Source organism: Python bivittatus, unplaced genomic scaffold (assembly GCF_059951505.1).
Source record: "Python bivittatus isolate LINGU-HERP-01145 unplaced genomic scaffold, Pbiv_v1 ctg000070_np1212, whole genome shotgun sequence".
In the NCBI taxonomy this organism is placed as follows: Eukaryota; Metazoa; Chordata; class Lepidosauria; order Squamata; family Pythonidae; genus Python; species Python bivittatus.
In genome coordinates this window covers 55830869-55851842 of record NW_028277034.1, presented here as the reverse complement: position 1 = coordinate 55851842, position 20974 = coordinate 55830869, and the positions used below count along the sequence as shown (strand labels likewise).

General features: G+C 45.8%; 1 protein-coding gene across 1 annotated transcript in view; it reads right to left on the bottom strand.

The window, feature by feature from the left end:
* Positions 1-1760: 1760 nt before the first annotated feature.
* The window catches only part of ATRN (attractin), a 172606-nt gene continuing 153392 nt past the window's right edge, over positions 1761-20974 (bottom strand). Inside the window, exons 27-29 of the mRNA XM_088133214.1 lie at positions 14759-14866; positions 4999-5113; positions 1761-4095 (exon numbers count right to left, since the gene is read on the bottom strand). Of these exons, the coding sequence (XP_087989340.1) occupies positions 3971-4095; positions 4999-5113; positions 14759-14866 (348 nt within the window). The 3' untranslated portion in view covers positions 1761-3970. The remainder of the gene's footprint in view (positions 4096-4998; positions 5114-14758; positions 14867-20974) is intronic.

Below are 20974 nucleotides of genomic sequence, written 5' to 3'. Positions count from 1 at the left end.
GCCCAAGGAGTTATCTTTTCCACCTGAGTTCCTTTACTAAGCATGCATTTCATCAAAGCTCATTTCCGACAGTAATGTTAAAAGTACACTGGAAATCAAGTGAATATATTCTTACCCACCAACAATCTTGGGGAGGGGGTGGCGTTTCTTTTAAATGCAGCGGGTATGGTAGCTGGAAGGAAGAGCGCAGCTGTCAAGAGGCATTTTCACAGCCTGTCGTTCCTTGAGTCTTTGCAATTCACCACCCTGAGATACACATAATTCATGGAGAAGATTCAGGAGGGGGAGAGGGAATTTCAGACACCGTCCAGTCAGTGGAAGTTGGGCTAGATGTGCGAGCGGCATGGCCAGGCACGCTCTCTGTCTAGCAAACAAACTACTAACCCAAACTAATCAATAATTGTATGATAACTGACTGCAAGGCACCCAAAATTTAAATGTGCAATTAAGAGAAACTGAACGGAGAATTGAAACAGGTAAGATGTGCACAGACCTGCAGTCTTTTAGGTTTAAACAAGGAGTTCCTGCAGAGGCGTGCAAATGCAGCTGTTCCAACCCTCTGAAATTCAGCTCCCCAAACCCTTGTTGGGTGCATTTTCCAACTCCGTTGACCCAATACTGCTGCAAACACAGGGGAGGAAGAGGAGGCATTTTAAGGTGCTGCCGATGTGTGGATCCTGCTGAATTCAGGATGGACAGATCGGGCAAAAACTCCTCCTGATGGACACCCTGTTAAAAAGGAATACGCCTTCTCTTTTTCACAGCACAGATTATCAGGTGCTTAAATAGGCTGACAGCTTAAAAGCTGTGCAGCTTTCTGCTAGCCTAGGCACAAGTTGCTAGCGACAAAACTCATCTGTAGCTATGAGAGAATCCAGAGGTACATTACATTCTCTTTCCATTTTGAGCACAGTAACCCTCTTGACATCTTCCACACTGCCGTCTAAGCTTTTTGTTACAAACGCCAATGCAGCGTTACGCTCCCTGCATTTTTTTTTTCTAAACCAACAGAAATTCTTGTAAGTTTAGGAAAGGCACCTTTGTGTCACGTTTTACCTCTCCCAGAAACCCCAAAGAGGAAAGGGGAGGGGAGGTGCTGACTCAACAGGAGAACTTCGCTGGCTTGGCCAATGCCTTCCTTCCAACTAAGCTGGCAACTTAACCTGGCTAAGCTTTGGGGGCAGGGGTCGATCTAATGAAATGGTACCTAGGCCAGGTTCCTTCTGAACCACTGAGACAATTCTGCTCTGGACCGAGCAGATGCAGCACCCAAGGTTCTCTGAACTGAGGAGAAAGTTGAACTTTCCATGTTTCTGGCTCTATATCAAGTCTGTTTGGATTAATATTGTCTTCTCTCCCCCCACCCCCCGCTTTTTTTTTTTTTAGCAAAGGAAGAGAAGTTGCACCACTTTGGACGGTCCAAAGTCAGTGCTGCCTGAGGCTGGATTTTTCCACTCTGCCCAAATTCAAGGAGAGGACCAAAGGAAATCTGATGATTTCCCACCCTCAGTGTGCAAATAAAAGTAATACGGCTGGTGCAAGGGGCATTTGGACAGCTCTTCTAGGAACCTTCGATTTGTATTCCTGGAAGGACCAGTGGCCCAGGAGGTAGCAAACTGGTTCACGCTAAGAGACTGAGCAGAATTGGACAACCCTGGTTCATATTAGCCAGTCAGCCATTCAGATGGATTCTCTCTCCCCACTTCTCTTTTGCTTTCCAAGGACAATTCAGTTCATTCACAGCTTTAGGGGGGAGAAAAGGGAGGGGGGTACCAAGAGATGCTTTTTTAATTATACATTTGTTCCAGTTCTGCAAGATTCAGTACATACAGATTCAGCAATATGCAAAAATTGCGATACTTCTGGCCTGTTGATCCAAACTAAGAAAGCGTTTGGTCATTCACACATTAGGAGATGTAAATGATTTGGTTCCAGTGAAAGCCCAAGAATTCTTTTGTCTCCCCCTCCTCATGCCAAAATTGCCCATTTTAAACAAAACAAAACTATTATATGTTACTGCATTTGGGAAGGGCAGGAAGATGGGATTAACCTCAAGGGGAGGCCCACAAGACTTGCCACTGCTGAGCGATCCCCCGCGTCTCGATACGGTCAATTCTGTGTCGCTCTTCTACGCAGCCTGCGGCAGACCATGACTGCTGCAGAGTTCAATGAAGCACAAGAGCAGATAACCGGTCCTAACGGTGTGCGTGTTTGCATGCATGCATGGTGAGAAAGAGACCTTGGCACAAGCATGCCGTTGCAGCAAGAGGGACACCGATGTTTGCTCACAGCTGCCTGTGTGATTCACAAGTATCTCTTCAGTTTGTGTAGTGTCAGCGGCTGCTGGAGTGGAAGTAATGCCACAGTGATGGGGCGGAGGGCAGCCTCTCCCACCCCGTTTTGGAAGCTCTACTGCTCTCTTCCAAACACACCTCCGAGTGGCCTTCGAGGAGAACTTCAGCAAGGGTAACAGCGAGGAAAACGGAGTCCCAGCCCTTTCAAACGTAACCCGGCTCTTCAACCGCTGCTCAACCGGGGTTCAGAGCAAGCCCAGAACCAATGTTTCTTGCTCCCGGAGTCTCTTGCTTGTATGGTTCTTGGCAAATCATGCCCTCTTATTGACTGATTTCTGCCTGCAATATGAAAGAATGACCCTGTCCCAGGGCTGGTGAACGGAAGCGAAAGGGAGGTGGTCTAGTTTCTAAGGGCAGCCACGCTTGGATAATCAAAAAGGGGCTGAAGACCCCTTTAGCGACTGGGGAGTAGTGTCGGTACTCCTTGAGGTGCAGGTCAGGAAGCTGAGCTGCACCCCAACTGCTAGCCCTTCCTTGGGGCCATTACCAAGTGCCTACACTGTTCTCAAGCATGTCATTCTGGATGCATTGGGGTGGGCGGGCTGGGGGGCTGGAAAGAGCCACCAGGGGCTTTCAGACCAACAGGAGCCATTTCAGAGCGAACATCCTCCCTCTGTAAGGTAAAAACCAGCCCTTCCCTTGAGCAAAGCAACAAAAGAGAAGCATCTACAGGACTCCTGAGAGAGGAAAAGTCAATGCATCTGCTGCTGTGAAGAGGACACATTCACAGGCCATCAGCCAACAGCTCTGCTCTGGCATCACAGTCCTTCCCTTGCGCATCACTGTTGTCCTCTCACCCTGAAACCAGTTCGTGTTAAGTTAAAAAGGACATGGGTTGCCCAGGGTGGAGGAAGAATACAGACCATGTAAAAACCTCACTGCGCTAATTCCCGCGCTTCCTAGATCAATTCAGAACTCTAGGATGTGGGTACAGATGTCCATTGCTACACAGACCTACCGTGGGAAAAAATATCCTCCAGAAAAAGGATTTTTAAGTGAAATAATGGGTAGTGTTCAACCATACTCTGCTCCATCCCAAACTTTAATACCTTTACTTGGACAAAAATAAAGCTACCACATAAACGCAACCCAAGGTATGTTCTTGGAAGAGAGCTTGGAAGGAGAAATAAATAGAAGGCTTGGATCATGGGGTTCCTGGGGAGGTTAAGCTAGCTTCTTCTTAAATCTTGGAGTTTAGCAGCTGAGGGCAGAGAATTGCCAGTACCGGCTGCATTCTTTCCTTTACAACCTGGAGGAAAAGGCAATTCCATAAAGCGCTTTCCATGTGAACCAGTCTTCATATGGCTCTTCCCTGTTAATGCCAACTTTTGGGGTGGAGAAGTTTGCTAATGGACATGCCACAAAAGGCCTAAAACCGATGAGGGGGGAGCAACCGAAAACGTGGAGCCCTTCGGCACAACGGGATCGGCAGATCCAAGATGGAGCAGATGCCACACTAAGCCAACCGAGGCAACGCCCATGTCAAGAGGAAGGTCTGGATGTTCTCAGGCGCTTTCAGGCCTCCTTCGCACCATGAACCTTGCAAAACGTAGGTCCTTCTCCCAGGGAATCCCTTGTGTTTAAAACCCTAAAGAGGCAGTTCTGATGTCCATGCATCAAATACAGGTTCCTGGCTGAGCTGGAGGCTGCTGTTTCCTATTTCGTACCGCTCCTGACTTGTCTTTGTAGGCAATAGGCATTTGTTGTGAAATGTCCACCAAGGCGCTGGCGACTGCAAGACCTGGACCAAGAAGAACACACACAGACACACACACAGGGTTACAGACCAGCTACACACTGTAGGAGTTTCTTCCTGCTCTGTTCCCTTGGCCCAGTTTCCTTTTCCTGCTGGACGCATTTGGTCTCTGCTTTCAGGAGAGAAGATGGGGCCATCATCTGTCCAGGAGCAGAAGACTCCTGGAAAAACACAGCATTGCCTCCAGACCAGCACAGTGGCACTATCCTCTACATCAGAGAAATAACTTATACAGTGACAGACATTCTTGAGGTGGGGAATTCAAGGAGAATGTAGTCCTGATAAAGAGTGTCCATTCACAGTTCTATGCAGAAAACTCAGAAGCCCTGAAGAATTGAACCTTCTACTTGCCCAACTCTGAGCTGGACTCGGTTAATTTCTCAGACCAGACTAGGAAGTTGGCATGAATTGCTACTTAAGAAGTAGTTTTTGCAGGGCCCTCAAAATATATGAGCGGTAACAAATCACCTGGGTGGACGTCCTGGACTGGTTTTGTTCAGGTGCTGGGCATGGCCATATTTAAGCAGATGCTTATGAACATCTATGCACAGTACTATTAGAAGTTGTTTAAAAAGTACAATAAACAAGTCACAGCAGGATGTAGGAAAACATCTCCATAAAAAGAACTTTTATATCAAAGCTGACACCTATGACATCACCCTCATTATTTGGGTTTCTAAACCAAGAGATAACCAACAGCACTCATCGCATACGTCAGAGTGTCCATCTCCAGCTAACAGGATGATTCTCAAGCACAGGTAATGTAGATGCACAGATGGACATAAACAGGAGATCCTGGGTCAAGAATCAGCAATGTTCCAAGGGCCCTTGAGAAAGGGAAGCCAAAGGGCCATGTTACATTGTTGTAGGTGGACCCTGATGACTTACCTGATTGCCCAGGTGGCGGAATCCCACCTAGGCCTCTTGGCAATCTCACAAATACTGAAAGAACAGCAGCTTTGTTGCCAAAACAGGGCTCCAGAGCAATGGGCTTGGGCACCATCTGCAATAGAGAAAGGAAGAGAATAGGTGAAAGAGAATCGAGTTGCCATCTCCTAACTTTTTCCCCACACAGGAGATTTAGTCTTCAGTCTACAAGGGCGATAGACAGGTACAGTTCCAACTGACTACAGCAAGGGCGGCTTCTTTAAAGAATCAGAAAAGAACAGGCTGCGTCCACAGGTCCTCCCACCGTACAAAATGAGGGATGGATTTCCCCGAGGCCATTCTCCCATCAGCTGTTAACTGTGAGGCAAGCTCAGGGCTTCAGGTTCCCATGTGGCGGATTCTCAACAGAGGCACAAGAATGAGAGTCGTGTTGGCACTCCTCTGCTCAAGAGCTGGCAAATGGGGCTGGCTACAAGAGAAGCCTCCTAGATATAAGGAGCAGATTTCATTTCCCACCACTTGGCTTCTCCCATTGCACAACAGACAGGTCTACTGGTCCATGAAGGAGCTACTGGCATTCTTGGCCCAATCCCACACCTTTCCCACTTTTGACCAGTTCCAGTAGCAGGACTATGAGACACCCTTGCCCACGCGGAACTGCAATCACTGAACAAAGTTGGCAGGGGGCAATACAGATCCTATTTTTTGATTCAGCCTCTGGAGCTCCTTATACATACAAAGCTTAGTCTGGTCTTCCAGAGTCTGAGCTGTCAACCCAACTGTCCCTCTCTGCTCTGCGGCGCCAGCTCTTTTGTGGAACTTTCCAAGGCATTTTTAATTTGCCCCAAGTGGGACTCGAGCGAGACCCCGTGGTGGAAGAGGGATGGAAAGGAAGCATTATGTATTCCCAGCTATATTTCATTTTGATAAATAGCAGCTCACTTTAATGGGGCATGTAATTAAATCGAAAAAGATAATATGGTGCTATGCTTCAATATCTATTAAAAAGAGCAGCACGCTTTTAGTACAAAGAACAAAACAATCTTGTTCCCCAAATCTTTAGTAAGGCAAGGCAACTAATGGAGACCTCCTTTCAAGAGAGGGATGGATAGACAGACAGACAGATGTAGGCCACGCTCTACGGGTGGCAGTTTTCTGTCTCTTGTAGCTTCAAACTAGTTCTTTTCCACACTGCCCTAAATAAAGCAATTATTGCTTATTTCATTAGGTGTGACCCAATGGCGCAACTGCTTACAGAACAAATGCTCCAGCTAGAGTTGCTAAGAGAAAACAAAGAAGAACCAGAGTCGCCATAACATTAACTAATGCCTAACAAACAAGACAGGAAAAGTGTTTTTACATGTCTCCAGCATTAAATGGAGAAGACAGACCCTGATGAATTAGTTGCTTCAAAAGTATTTTACTGCCTTACAATAGAGAGGCTGGTATTTTTAACAGCCTGTGTCTTAGCACGTCTACTCCCTGTAGAGTTGCTAAAGTTCAAAATAATTCTTTTCTTACAAAGGGAGCAGCAGAGAACAAACCCGCACAGTATTTTGTGCTAGAACTCAATTACAAGAACTAATGGATGCAGCGCTGGGTATCCCCAAGTAATACGTTGTCTGCAGCGGCTTCCAGTTTGCCAATAGAACCGACACAGATATACACAGATGCCCGTCTCTGGCAGGGATCTTCAGCTGCATTTTCAAAAGAGGAGGGGAGGGTGGTAGGGGGACGAGGAGGAAAAGCGGAGGAACATTGGCTGGAATAGAATGATCTTCCGTGACAGGAGGCCGAGTGGATGTGCTGAGCTTCACGTTTCCATTATATTCAACGTGGAGTGGCGGCCACTTTTTTTTAAATAAAGGATTACTTGGGGTTGAGGTGGGAGATTTCCTGAGACAGCCCTCAACTGATGCTAAGCCTCTTGGTCCAGCACTGCTTCAGCCCCACGCCATTTTTCAGGTATTTTCAATCAAAGGGATCACAGAGCTCCCAGGCAACAAAAGAGGTAGGAGAGAGGAACCAAGAGGTTCGAGCAACGGGGCATTGCACCTGTAAGCTCCTGATCTTCTTCCTTGTTATATTTTAATTGGTATTTTGGTCTCCCGAGAACAGCAGCGGCGAACGGCCAGTCAGCGCAAACTTGCAAGTCAGAAACTCATCTGAAGCCCTCGCTTGTTTCTAAGTTGGATTCCATTGTGCTTCTTGTAGCACAGAAAAAAATCAAGCAATTGAGGAAGATGGACCTTTCCAGATTTTTTTAAACGCATCCCAACTTTTATTTAAGCTATGAGCTTCTTTCTAATCTCTAGGCCAGGGTTTCTCATCCTTGGCCCCTTGAAGACGTGTGGACTTCAACTCCCAGAATTCCCCAGCCAGCCATGCTGGCTGGGGAATTCTGGGAGTTGAAGTCCACACGTCTTCAAGGGGCCAAGATTGAGAAGCACTGCTCTAGATAATTTATGAATGCGTGGAGCCCTCTTGCAAAGGTGAAGGCACGCTGGACCTCCGCTTCCTCTGTCCGTCTTTCAGATCACTATTCCAATTATTGCTTCTCTTAAGGGAGCACCTGACATTTCGAAACACAGAGCAATCTTGCTTCCCCGGCTCAGGGGGCTGCCGGACTGTTAGGATCCCCTCTACAATTCTGAGCTACCCTCAGACCAGCTTTCAGGCACCCTCATCTGGCTTCAGCCCCTCTTTCAGGGCACCAGAGAACTCCGCTTTATCACTTTATTGTCATATTCCTCCGGAGAGTGTTGACATCTGGATGCAATCATAAACTCACCACGTGCCTAGAGAAACATAAACATATGCATAGAAATGGTACAAACATCCAGTATTGCTGGATTGTACGTGAAATAATTTTAAAAGCCTTTGACAACTGGTGATGGGCAAGGACATTTTTTTAAGATAATACTACTATTAGATCAGTAACTGCAGGGAAAACAAGGGACAAACATCTACCACGATCCACAATAAATCCACCCTGTGATAAAGTTATAAATAACTTAAAAACAGCTTCCCTGGAATTCATTATGAGCAAGACTTTTCGGTGGTCGCCCCAAGTGAGAAATAAGCACTTCTAGGAGGTCTTCTAGGCACCTTCACTGATGTTTCCTTTCTGGATGCCAGTGAAACCCTTTGATGGTTTCAGTCCTTTTATACCGTTATATGCTGTGCTTTAAAGGTGGTTTTATCTCCAGGGATACTAAAATGTAATATTAATGCTTGTTCTCATTTTCTATCCATTCTCATCAGATTTGCTCTGCTTTCATTTTACGTGTGTACAGATCCAGTCTCGTGCCTGAGAGATTTTGCTCCAGGGTAAGTCAAAAGTCAAGGAACTAAAATTAAAAAAGCAGACACAGTGGGATTCAATACCCAAGCCTCATTTGGTCTTGACTAACTGGTCTTAGAAATCCCTTGAAAATGTTATCTAAGATCCAATCCCACAGATTGGAATGGGGGTGTTCCAATCTACTCTCCCCCTCCCTTTCTTCCTAGATTCAGATTTGGCTCCAGGAGCCAAGTTCTCAAGTTCTCCAGATGGGCTTGGTCCACCAGTCCCAGATTGCCCAGCACACGTTGACTGGGGAATTTGTGAATTTACAGATCCGACACACCTGAAGGGCCAGGAAGGCTGTCACAGACCGACTCATCGCCTCCCACTCATTTCAACAGAAATTTCGCAGGAGTTCTTCTGGATAACACGTGTCCTCCATTCAAGACCTCTTGAAGCAACCTTCTTTAATTAAAAAGGGATTATTCCAAAGAAAAGGGGTGGGTTGCAGGGAGATTGCCAGCTGTACACATCTGCTGTTGAGTTTCTCGGTACTAGTTTCATAGATAGCCAAAAGAGATTGGAATAAATTATGAGATTATGTCATTAAACACTTCCATCTCTTCCTATAAAACTCAATTCAACTCTTCAAAAGCCTGAGGATAAAAGCCAAGCCCCATCTCAACCCCACCACGTCTCTGAGCTTCAAAGTATCAGAGCTGAAGGCATCTTTGGCAGTTCTGCAGAAACAGCCATTCTCCCCACCTTCCCATTGCTGCTGCCACCCACAGTGGTTGGTGTGTTGCTTTTTAATTTTTTTTAAGAAAGCAAACGCTAATCCTATGCCCTCTTATGCTACCTAAAAGCAATCCATTAATCAGAAAGGGGTTATTTCCTTCTGCTGTTCCTGAGGTCGCCCAGCGTCTCAAAATACAGTGAAATTTTAGCGGGGCTAATCTGTTTTGCCTGCCTCAACTCCCTGCACAATTTCCAACTCCTGGCGTTCAAAAGGCAAAGTATTTCTTGCTAGGCCCTACAAAGCCAGCAGAAGCTGCACGGGGAAGGCAACTCCAAAGCAGCCAACCCACGTTTCCTCGTGTGCACCTGCATACTAAATATAACGTGCAGCCCTCGCAACCAGGAAATTAGCACCCTTGGCCTTTTGAGGTTTTGGAAAGGGGGGAATTTGGTCTTGACGTTTCAAATGGAGAGGATGCGCGGTGAGTGCAGGAAGTCGAATTGGACCCAACCACTTCAAAAGGTTCTGCTCCGACGACAGTTCCAAACTGGGACCTGGGTTCGCACGGCCCTGCAGTGCGATCGGCTGATTATGATGCTGCTTTCCTGCTTGCAAAATTTAAGAGGCAATGAGAGCTGCAGGAGCCTTGCTTTTTAAGTCCTTTAAAACAAGTTCCCCTCCTCCCTGCAGAAATGATTCTTTGTCCCAGGATCCTAGGGGGTAACTGCCGTATTGTATCTAACAGCGACTAATCCTTACAGCCTCCGGTTCCCATATTAAATGGCTGCTTGGTTACTTCCAGCTCTGAAATTACAAGGGGACCTTAGAGAGACGGTAGTGGACACGTGCTATTCGTTTCTCCAACTCAACGACTGCTTTTCGCAGGTTGCTAACTGAGATAGAGGAGAACGGAGGGGAGATGAAGAAAAGGCATAATGAGAAGTACTTTGCACCTTCAATAATCTCAGGTCCAAAGCTGGCCATCGGTAGCCACAAAATGTCCTTCAAATGCTACAACATCGCCTCCAAATGCAAAGGAGAATTCTTCTTGAAATAACTGGATAAAGAAAGATGAGCTTCCCATCTGATTTCCAAGGGCAGAGAAGCCAGCAAACCTTTGTATTTCAAAGGTTACTAAGGATTAAACCTATGGATAAGGTTTAAAGTTTGCTCATTCCACCTGAAGCCACAGAGAGGTGGGTGCTTCTCCTGCTGATCAACATGGCTGCCAAACGAGAGCTGAAAAGACACCAGAGCAGACACAGCCCTTCGAACCTGGTGGCTCACTAAGACATTATTCCAAAAGTTCTGGCTCTCTTGGTAACCGTCTCTGCCTAGTTTCTCCAAGATCATCTCCGTGGCTCTCTACAGACCAAGTGCAAAAGGAAATGGACAACCTTGGCTGATAAAAATAATCTATTCCCCACCGCTGCACAGGCCACTGATCAGCCAAGCAATCAAGAGCTAATGCTCGTGGGAGGTTGGCACACACGGTTATGGTCAACTTGTAGGAAACTACTGGGCATGTAGGACAGTGGTCTGGGCAGGGTCTAAAGCCTGATGGGTAGGAAGAAAGAGCAGAGCAGCATAGAGAAGCAGAGGGTTGGCCAGATGAGCAAAAAACAACAAATAAGTCAATCTGACAATTATGGAGAAGGCCTTGGATGGCTGCCCCCTGAACTGACCAAGACCCACCAAATCTGATGCTAGCCCTTCATCAGTTTGAAGGATGGGGCTTACAAAGATAAATTGGGAACCTTGGAGATTTTGAAATCCTTCTGAAATCTCAGTCCCTAGAAGGAGACAAATCTCTGGCAGATCTCCTAAATAGTCCTGGATCTGAAATCTAATAAACACTTGCTTTCTTAATCCTGGATTTTGCCAAGAATGCAAACTTTGAAGAAGAGGCAGCAAGTTGCGGGCTTTGGGAAAGACTTCAGTCTCTCCATATTCTAGCTGATACTCAACCTAAGAGAACTCAGGGAGGCTATGAGAAAAAAGTGCTTCAAAACTTCACTAACGAAGAACAGATGGACATTTCAGTGCCAAGGCTACCTGGGAAAAGGGCAGCCTGCCTGACAGTTTTGCATTTTGGGAAAAAGAGGTTCCACAATCACACACACCCAACCTTAATCAATTCATTTGTGAATGAAGGCAGGTATTCAGCTTCTGAGATAATATAGCCTAATCCCTTACTTCTAGACATGAGACTTGATTAAGAAATTCTGTGTTTATCATGCTGTCCAACTCATGTTCTGTCAATAGTGGCTTGCTACTGGGGATGGAAGGGAGAGGACAGTCTACTGGGTAGACTAAACAAGGAAATTAACTCCATAGAAAGGCTAAAACTACTTTTACTGAGGTTGGCTACAATAACAGAATCTTGCAAGTCTGATGATGCTGGACCTCATCCTCCTCCTTATAGTGAATCGGGAAGGCACCTGAGCCATTTCCAAATGTTATCTCATTGTTGTGGACTTAAAACATGTATCAGCCCCTTTTGCCTAAGTAATAGGTTCTACTAATTTCTGTCAAGGTCATCTTCCTTACTGAGTTGCCACTCACAGGTAGAACAACTTGATCTGACCATCAACACCACCAACATTTCCCTTCTCAGCCACTCAGAGAAGACATGCATTAGACCAAGCTCTTTTTCAGTGCATGGAGAAATGGCATCAAGGGAATGATGTCAATGAACCCTCCTCCAGGACACCATCAAGCCCACTGATCAGGTTGACACTTAAGTGATGACTGTCCTTGCCAGTTAGGCTCCCAAGGCTAAACTACAGGTAGTCCTTGCTTAATAACTTCATTTAGTGACCATCTGAAGTTACAACGCACTAAAAAAAAGCTACTTACAACCAGTCCTCACACTTACAACAGTTGCAGCATCTCGGGATCACATGATCACCATTTGCAACCTTCCCAGCCAGCTTCCAGCAAGCAAAATCAATGGAGAACTGTATGATTTGCTTAACGACAACCACAAAAAATGTAAAATCAGGTGTGGTCACGTGATGTTTCGCTTAACAACCGCCTCCCTTAATGATGAATTTTCCAGTCCCTATTGTGGTAGTTAAGGAAGGACTACCTGTGATCTGAGATTGTAAGTGAAGCTCTTCCTTCCAACAAACAGGTTGTGTTGCCCAGAAACACCATTAGGAGGGCTTTGCCAAAGGAAAAGTAACCTTGAGACCTTGGAAAACTCATGGGGACATTCACATATACAATTGTATAAAATGAGATGAATCTGTGAGATGAACTTCTTGGACCCAGAAACTCCAAGCATGTGCCAGACATGCCAGAACACTCCTTCAGTTAGGTTCCTCACACAATATCTCATAGAATGATGATGTTAATTCTTTCCTCCGACCCAGAACTAAATTGTGGATGAAAAATGTTGTGCAAGAGACAATGGACTTTGGTAGCTGAGCCAGGAGATCTAAAGGTATCGCTCTCCTCTGTAGAATATGTAACAAATACAAACTAAATCACTTTGGCTCTGTGCACTTGACTTGTAACATGGCTGTCTGAGTACCTATTCAGGGAATACGTTACCTATAAAATAAGCGGAGCAGAGGAAAGAACGTGGGGGGGCAGCCGTGCCAGCTCCAAATGAGGCTCATTTTGTGCTCATTTTCACTTCCCAAACTGTGGCATGACTGACAAACCATTTCCACACTCCCTGTGGTCGTGTCACTTCAGCTTCAATCATAGATGCCACAAAAAAAGTTGGAGGATAATTTTAAAAGCAGGTAGAGTTGCAAACTCCCTTGCCTGATTCCGTATTCAGAACAATGTCTGCCTGCTTCCATATTAATTATGAACATATGCCTGGGTCTCACATCTCCCTGGTCCAGGAAGGGAAAAAAAAACAGGGGGGGGGGAACAGCAGCAGCTTGTCAAGTTATTCCCCAGAAGGAACAAGAGGAAGAAGGCGGCCGCAAGCAGCACGTAGCGCAAGCCAAGCAGAAAGGCTGGAGCTGAACCATGCCAGCGAGGCCAAGGTGGCAAGGGTGGGGCCCCTGAGAAACTCTGCCCTCCCACACACTGCACTGGGTTAGACCCAAAGGGCCCTGCTTCTGAGTCCCACCCCCTGCAAAATTGAGCATAATTAGGAGACACACATGTTTTACAGCAGTGTTTTTCAACCTTGGCAGCGTTAAGATGGGTGGACTTCAACTCCCAGAATTCTCCAGCCAGCATGGGAATTCTGGGAGTTGAAGTCCACACAACTTAATGTTGCCAAGTTTGAAAAATGCTGCTTTAAAGCATGCCAGGGCATCAAGACAGCACCTGTCTGCAACTCCTTAAAGCACCTGCAGCCTTGTTCAGGATTCTAGGAAAAAGATGTAGCTGCTTTAAAGAGCTGCAGATAGATGCTGTGCTCATGGCCCTGGGTGCTCCAAAGCACCTTTGGGGATTGAACCTGAAGGTGCTGCACAGCCTCCCCAGGGGCAAGATTTGCTTTTCTATGGGGCCAAGGGCCTGCTCTTCATTATAGATGATGAAAGTGCAATGGGACCTCTTGCTTCCCTAAGGTACAGGAGCAAGAGCAGCAGGGACAGTTAGCTCTCCTGGCCATGCTGCTGACTCCCACAATAGTATCTGGACTTCCTCCTCTTCTCGTCTTTTGAGGATTTCTCATATAATTCATTGCAAGCACTCCTTGACTTCATAGAACTGGGAAAGCAGAGATTAGCTCTTGGCTGGTTGGATCGGTCACAGGGCTGAAGCACCCAACCCTGAAGACTGAGGGGCTGGGAAGGGTGGAGGTGAACAGGTGGTAGGGGTGGAGATTTCTTTTTCAAGCTGGGACTGAACAGCTACTCCCCAGCCCTTTGGGGCAACACAAGGGGGCTTATGGATGGGTTAGGCATCCAAAACTATTATTGACAAGTGCAGGACATGATGCTTAAACACAATATGTGGCCTGAAGCACCCCCAAAATAGGCTTTCCTCAATCTCCAGCGACAAAACACAGAGAGACGATGCATTGGCAGCCACTGACCCAAGGTTACTGAGAGCTTGATGGAAGAGCAGTTCCTTAACTTAACCAATGATGGCATTCATCTTTCAGATATGGAAGATCCAACCAGAAGAGTGAAAACCAGGAAAATTGTATGGACACTTTCCTTTCCCCAGCTCAGCACTCATAGTTGCTTCTTTTCTTCAAAGGCCAGATACCAACCTACCTGAAAGCCACTTACCTTCTCATGGCTAGAATGGGATCGCTTTCCTCCCCTGATGCTTCTCCAGGATCCTTTACCCTTCTTACCAGACTTGTGTTACGAGTTCTGATTTCACCCACATCTAGGCATCACCTTTTCCTCCAGTCATCTATAGCCTAAATTACTTAGCTGATTTCTCTTTCTTCCCCTCCCCGTCCCCCAAGACTTGACATAGAAGAGCTGCATCTACAGCTCTTTCTAATGAACCGTACTGCTATATTAAACTGTGTCCTCCTTGACTACAAGGTATTAAATATATCTTCTTAAAAAGAAGAACTGGAATTTTTTAATTGAACAACATAACCTGAAAGATACAAATGGGCAGCCTGGAGAGAGGAAATCAGATCAGAAACCAGGCCTGCTGGAGTTGACAGGTTGATGACTTCTTTGTGGCTGGACTTCTAATGCTGCTCTCCACGCTGCCCATCCTCACATCCAGTCAAGCAACGTAGTGTCTATAAATATTAACTACCGAAACGGCCCTCCGATGGGTCAACCCCTCACCTTAATGCTCCCTCCGATGAGATCAGGTGGCTCTTCGTCCGTTTCTAAGGCAACGTTGATGGAAGCGAAGGGGCGGCTGGCCATCTGCTGCATCTCCCGGAGCAATTGCTGGTGAATAAATGCAAGGATGTTAATACAGCGGCCCAACATATTCAGGGGTCAGAGACATTCAGGAAATTGTATGTGAACAAGAGAAAACAGGAGCCGAGGACAACCTCTGTGCCCAGAATGAAAATATCCCAAATTTCAAGACTAGCGTTTAGAGGGAATTCAAATAGGTACCTGACACTCATCAAAATCTGCACAGCAGCTATTTGCAACCCAAGGTGGATGATTATCTCCTGATTCCTAAACTGGAGGGTCCATCGGCAGGATCCAATGTCAAATTACTTACTCACAGATCTATTTATCTGATAATGTAGATCTAAATAATAATTTGGAGGTAAAGCAGAAGAGTCTTTCTTCGTAGGACTGCATTTTTTAAAAAGAGAACGCACAGCGTATGTGTAGGACGCTAGAAGATGACAGGTCTTCAGATTCATTTTATTAGCAGTAGGTGTCTGTTTAAGGTTTTTCTCAACAGTAATCTTTAAACCTTCTCTTTCTGCATTACACTAATAACATTTTATTTATCTATTAGCAAGAAAGAAAAGTAGGCTAACTGATGCAAAAAAAAAATGTCTTTAGAAGTTACAAAAATAGAAAAGAATCACAACTACGAAGCCGCTAGCCTCAGTCAATGAAAGGCTGGGGGGGGGGGGCTGCATATCTGCATGTTGCAGGAGGGGAATTCTGGAGGGCTGAAACTCTGGGGTGGCGGGGAAGGCATCTGTGGTCCTCCCACAAGCCGCCATGGGTAACCCACGCTAGCAGACAGAAACAAGCATCACTGCGTGATCTTATAAAGGGGCTGAATTTTTGCATGAGAAGAGCCACTGTCTTGGGCAGACAAGTCCTCAACCTTTGAACTGGTAAGAGGGAAACCCAGTGCATGCCATACCAGATGGGGATTATGTGCTAATACCATAAGTCTGTGATACTCCCAAAGAAACATATCTATCCAACATGCATTGCCAGACGGCATCTTGTCAGGATAAATTACTTCACCAGTAATCTCTTTCTTCTACTCATTAGGGCCAGCCTCCATTTTTCAACCTTATTCTCCAAGCATCTCATCTTTTGGGCATGAATATGGTTCTGATCACAGTTACTATTGTAGGATGAAGGTGGGGTGAATGCCATGACTTCAGCTATTTGGGCAATCTGTGCATCTAAGAGCAGGAAAAGAGACTCACCCAAGCTTAGCAAGGTTTGTATAGCCCAGACAAAATCAGGGTTCTCAGTCACCCATCTCATTCCAGGAAATGCGGGTTTGCAGATGAGACCAGGGCTGTTATTCCTACCCCATGGAGTTCAACTTTTCATCAAGAGAAGCAAGTCTGCAAGTGATCCTAACTTTATAAGGAGATTGAGGTGGTGGGGTGGTGTACCTTGGAACAGATAGCAGGTCTTACTAGACAGTTCCTCAGATCAAGGCACAACTAAAATACGTCTGCGCATTTATTTTGATTTTGATGAGCGAGCATCTGTCTATGAGGTCTCACAACTGACTTTGATAGGGGAGATGAAGATGATGATGATGATTTAAAAGACAGCATGCCTGCTTCTAGAGCAGTGTTTCTCGATCTCAGCAACTTTAAGATGTGTAAACTTCAAGTCCCAGAATTCCCCAAGCAGCATGCTGCCTGGGGAATTCTGGGACTTGAAGTCTACACATCTTAAAGTTGCTGAGATTGAGAAACACTGCTCTAGAAAAACATTACTGATTCATAACCTAACCCAAAGTACAGCCTCTGCCCTACATGAGAAAAATCTGCTAAAGAGATAAAAGACACAAGCTGACAACATTGATGCTTTGTTCTGCTTCTTTTTCATCTGAAACATCAAAAAAACAAAAACAAAAAAAACCCCAACCCCAGGAGTTTTCTTTTGCTCCAGTTCAACTTCATCCTTATTCTCTCTAATTCCTGTTTCCTTTGCAGCTTTAATTTTCAAGTGGTGCAGTTTTATAACTACTGTAAATTGCTGCTTCTGGGGACAGTCAAAGGAACAAGAAGCAAGATATGAATAAAAAATTCAGGTAAACGAATCTCTCTTCTTGTTTCTTTGGTTTCATTTTCATCCCTCTATAAATGGTTGGGAGGTCAACAAACTTCATTTTCCCTCCCAGTTCAGGACTGATGCACCATCCAGACTAGCTATAATGAAAGAGCAGCAGGACAGAGGGGCAGAGAAAGCGTTGACTCGCGTAAGGTCAGCAGGCTTCCGAACCCATGAGATGCATGTGCATTACAGTATGTTGGAGATTAATGGCCACCATAAATAACTAATGTTCCAAGGGCCAGAAAAAGATCAGAACCTGAAAAGCAGCATGTAGAGGTATTATACTGGGCTGGATACAACACCGGTCTGTTGCCACTAAATGGCAAATTCAGAACTTACTTGCGAGTTATTACACTGAAGAAATCATTATGCTGAAGGATATAGTTCTGGGAGCTCCTGGGAATTTTTAATTGCAAAAATCTGTCCTTACCTTCAGCCCATACTGTAGTTCTACAAAGAAGTCACCTGGGCCAAAAGAAATTACCCAAGTGGAATCTTCTGCTACTTTGGGGGGTGTATGATACCTAGTTGTAGATCTCCCCCAAGGGCTTAACAGATGTGGTGGTAATCTTGATTTGGCATCTGGAACCTACAAGCAAGCTGGAGCTACTTCCTGTGTGGAGGCCTTCAGCAAGGAAGTTCTATCAATGGATTCTGGCAGGGTTGCATTTCTCTTGAAGGAGAACGGCATGCAACCGGAGAGCTCTCCTGGATTCAGCCAGTTTTGGCTGGTCCATCAGCTGCAGTGTTTCCTAGACCACAAGGTTCTGATGATATAGACTCATGTTTTGACCATCTGGTTAGCCCATGGAAATTCACTTTACATGCGGCTGACCTTGGAGATGCCCCCAGAGCTACAGATTGCAGCTGTCTCCTGGAGGATCAGCAGAAACTGGCTTTGAAGTGTGGGAACTGCACTGTTCGCCAGCAAGCTTGTGGGCCCAATTCGAGGTGCCGGTTCTCACCTACAAAGCCGTTAATGATTTGGATCCTTGCTTCCTTCCATCTTCTCCAGTGGAATTTGCCACCCAATCCATGCTAGCCCAAAGGGAGCACTGCAGGTTTCCAGCCTGCTAGTGACAAGGGAGGTGGGAGGTGGGTGTCCTTCTCAGTTGCAGCCCCCTCACTCTGGAAAAGCTTGCCTGCTGAGGTTAGGATTATCGAGAGCCATGGAAATGGCCTTGAAAGGAAGATTCAGAAGCTGTTACAGAAACAACAAGGGCAGAAGCATTCCTAGAGTTCTGGGACAGGAGGCAGTATTAGGAAGAGGCTCAGGCTGGCTGCCCCCAACTTGCAAGATTCTGTTACTATTGTCTATCTCAAAAGTAGAGTTCTAGTCTTCCTGATCTGGTCAACCTCACAGGGCTGACAGGATGGCCTCTATCCTGTTAATATCCAGGAAGGCTGTGAAAACTGCTTTTCCGTAGGGTTTTTGTTGAAAACAGCCCCACTTGAGTGCTGTGCAATGTAATCATGGATTCTTTGTTACGTCTTTATGGCAGTGAGCCATGCGTAATCTACAGAACTGGCAGCATACAAAGGTTGCTATCAGTCACTCATCTGGCTGATATGCTACTGCCTGTAAATCCCCAATTTCCAATACCCTAATAAAATAATGCCTGCAAAACCTTAAAATTGCCCAGACATAAGCCATACATACAGTGGTTCAGCAGATAACACCTCCAAAAGCATCTTAAATGGTGGCTTCCCACATAAGCCCAGAAGAAAGAAAACAGCACGCGTTCCGCAGTCCTGGTGATACAAGGCAGATCAGAGTTTTGTCTAAATCGGTATTACCCGGTTTTGACCCCTGTTGCTGGAGACGTTCCTGCAGTCGCCAGGCTTAAAAAGCCTGTCCTGCTCAAGAAAACCCCACAGGACCCTCCACTCCTCCTCCTCATTGCTTACCTGCACCATTTCACATAACACCTTTTAGTAATATAGGGAAGGGCTAGCTAGGTCACCAACCTTAGTTGGACCACTACCACATGCAGCATTCCCCGCGAATTCCCCATTCGGGCCAGTATGCCAGAGAGGCACCCACACCTACTTTTATTTATACATTTATTTATTCAAATTGTTACAGCCGCCCAACTCCAACCCAAGCCTGCTCAGGCTATTCTATGTAAGTTAGGAGCGCTAACCTAGAGGGTTCCTTCCAAGCCAACTTACTGTTGCTCAAATCCCACCAGGCAGGTGCTCTGGGGCCTCTACTCCTTTTCTGCACAATGTCACTCAGCCTGAAAAGGAATCATGATGGGTGTCTATGCACCTAGGTAGGCTGAACCTAAACTCTACACACCATGACACATGTCACAAGCTTTTCTACTTCCTATCTTCTCCTGGGCATGTCCTTCAGTTTTCTAGGCCCACAACTTCTTCCCCCTCTTTTCAGGAAAAAGAGAAAGATGTTCGTCTCTCTTTCATCTACTTTTATCAAGACTGCCTGGGCTCCAGGAAACTCCCTTGGGTGTTTTTCTTCTCCACTTTTTGAAAAGGTCATTCCAAACACCAAACAAGGAGGAATGGCCCTTCTTTTGGAGGCTGAGAACTAGGAACCAGGTGGTTTTCTTTGGGTTGTATGGTCAGAGGTATCTCTTTTCTACTTGGTACAAGAAAATGGAAATGCATCCCCAGAAGAACCCTGAACTGTGCAACTTGCTTGACCTCTTCCCCCCCAACTCTCCTCACTTTTCTTGCTACCTTCCCCAAAGGCCCCTTTACTTCTTCAGTTGCCTCTCTTCTGTCTAAAATTACCAACCCTATCCATACTATTCATATTCTTCCTACCCCACACAGTTCCAACATTCCTAAAATATTTTGCAATGAGGCCAGAACTGTGTCCATTTCTTCCTTCCAATTCTGTTCTCACTTCCAACCAACCTATTCCTCTCCAGTTTATCATCCGCCAGTGTCCCAGTCTTTTGACTGACACCATTTAACTACTCCAGCCCCCCCCCCCCGCAACCCAAACTAAAGCTAATTCAATTCCCTTGGCTTCCCTACATTTGCAATATTCCTCCTTTCCTTTTTTTCACTGGATCTTATTGTCCATTTGCTTGTCCCTCTGCTCTTAGTACCAGCCCTCTTCTTCGCAAAGGTGTTCTCCATGCCTGAGTTCCAGAAAAATATCTACTTCTGCTTCATTGACTATGCAAAAGCCTTTGATTGTGTGGATCACAACAAACTGTGGCAAATTCTTAAAGAGATGGGAATACCAGACCACCTTACCTGTCTCCTGAGAAATTTGTATGCGGGCCAAGAAGCAACAGTTAGAACCGGTCATGGAACAACCGATTGGTTCAAAATAGGGAAAGGTGTACGACAAGGCTGTATACTGTCACCCTGCTTATTTAACCTATATGCAGAGTACATCATGAGAAATGCCAGGCTGGAAGAATCACAAGCCGGAATTAAGATTGCAGGGAGAATCATCAACAACCTCAGATATGCGGACGATACCACCCTAATGGCAGAAAGTGAAGAAGAACTAAAGAGCCTCTTGATGAGGGTGAAAGAGGAGAGTGCAAAAGCTGGCTTGAAACTCAACATTAAAAAAACTAAGATCATGGCATCTGGACCCATCAATTCCTGGCAAATAGAAGGGGTAGAAATGGAAGCTGTAACAGACTTCATTTATTTGGGCTCCAAGATCACCGCAGACGGAGACTGCAGCCATGAAATTAAAAGACGCTTGCTCCTTGGGAGGAAAGCTATGGCAAGCCTAGATAGCATATTAAAAAGCAGAGACGTCACCTTGCCGACAAAGATCCGCATAGTCAAAGCTATGGTTTTTCCAGTAGTAATGTATGGCTGTGAGAGCTGGACCATAAAGAAGGCGGAGCGCCGAAGAATGGATGCCTTTGAACTGTGGTGCTGGAGAAGACTCTTGAGAGTCCCCTGGACTGCTAGGAGGTCAAACCAGTCAATCTTAAAGGAAATCAACCCTGATTGCTCATTGGAAGGATCGATAATGAAGCTCAAGCTCAGATATTTTGGCCACCTAATGCGAAGAGAGATCTCTTTGGAGAAGACCCTGATGCTGGGAAAGAT